The sequence below is a fragment of the Perkinsus marinus genome (genome assembly GCF_000006405.1).
Source record: "Perkinsus marinus ATCC 50983 genomic scaffold scf_1104296941568, whole genome shotgun sequence".
NCBI classification, from domain to species: Eukaryota; Perkinsozoa; order Perkinsida; family Perkinsidae; genus Perkinsus; species Perkinsus marinus.
The window spans coordinates 1-1308 of record NW_003212477.1 but is presented as its reverse complement, the minus strand read 5'-3'; the positions used below and the strand labels follow the sequence as shown (position 1 = coordinate 1308).

The 1308-nt window shown below is 33.3% G+C and overlaps 1 protein-coding gene across 1 annotated transcript; it reads right to left on the bottom strand.

Moving 5' to 3' along the window:
• Positions 1 to 152: 152 nt before the first annotated feature.
• Pmar_PMAR020019 (Serine/threonine-protein kinase RIO1, putative) lies at positions 153 to 1082 on the bottom strand (the record flags this gene model as incomplete). The annotated part of the gene is made up of 1 exon (XM_002781787.1): positions 153 to 1082. A coding segment is annotated over one exon (912 nt), but the record flags the coding sequence as incomplete, so codon positions are not given.
• Between the last annotated feature and the right edge of the window lie 226 nt (positions 1083 to 1308).

The window sequence follows — 1308 nt, the reverse complement described above, 5'->3', positions numbered from 1 at the left end:
TATTATCATCAGTGTGAGATGATGATGATATTCTCATGCTCGGACCACTCATGTTAGTTATAATAAATGGAAATAATGAACTTTCATTATTATTATTATTACCAACAATAAACATCATCATGGGAATAAGAAACAAGTAATAGTAGAAGTAATTGTTGTTGTTGTTGTTGTTATCGATTAGCAGCCTTTGCCCTATATCTCTTCTTCAGATGTTTAGGACATTTGGTCTCAAGTTTAGCCCGTCGCCTCTCTTTAACTATCTTCTTCCATTCACTCTTAGTGATACCTTCTGGTATGTGCCCATCAGCATTACCACCACCACCAACAACATCAGCAGCATGATCAGTATTACTCTCCTCCTCTTCTTCTTCCTCCTCCTGCTCATGCTGCTGCCCTTCATCTTCATTATCGTGATCATCATCTTCTTCCTCATTATTATTATGTGTAGCCAATAGACGATTATATACACTCCTCTCACCTTTAGCATGTTTACTTAATTCCTCTTCCATCTCCATTAGATCACTAAATTGATTTAGAGTAGATGGTATCCAAGTATCAAGGAATAACCTCTCTTCATCATCATCTTCATCATTACTACTACTATTAGTTGATAATAATGCAAGTAACCATCGCTGTTCAGAAGGAGTAAGATGTGTTCTAGCTGTATCTGGTAATAGTTCTAGCAGTAATTCGTCTTCAGATCCCAATAATATATCATGAATAGAAGGAACATCAGGAGTAATAATGAAGTCAAAGAGAGTATTTACATGTAGAAGATGTAGTTGATGTTGATCATGTTGATCATCATGATCATGAGTATCGTTAATCATAGTCTTACGAAAGAAACGTGTTATGTTGACTATATCCCTTTTAAGGAAATCTAATGCTTGATAATGATCATGTTCAACAGATTGTGATACATCAATAACATATACCACACCTTGAGGAGATAATAATAAGTTAAACTCAGATAAGTCACCATGAACTAGATGACATTTATTGAACATAACTCTCATTATTGTAATAACCTGTATATAAATATCCATGACCATATTATTAGATATATCTTTTAATCTTGGATATGAATGAGTAGCATCACTACCAAGATATTCCATAACTAATACATTATTACGACATTCAATAACATTAGGTGATGGTATATTATACATATTAAGTCGTTTAAGATTTCTCATCTCTTTTTCAGCCCACATAGTAACCATTTTACGTGGATTACTTTTACAATAACCCTTCCTAAATCTATATTCACCTTCAACATATTTAGATCTATCCTTGAATACCAATATACTA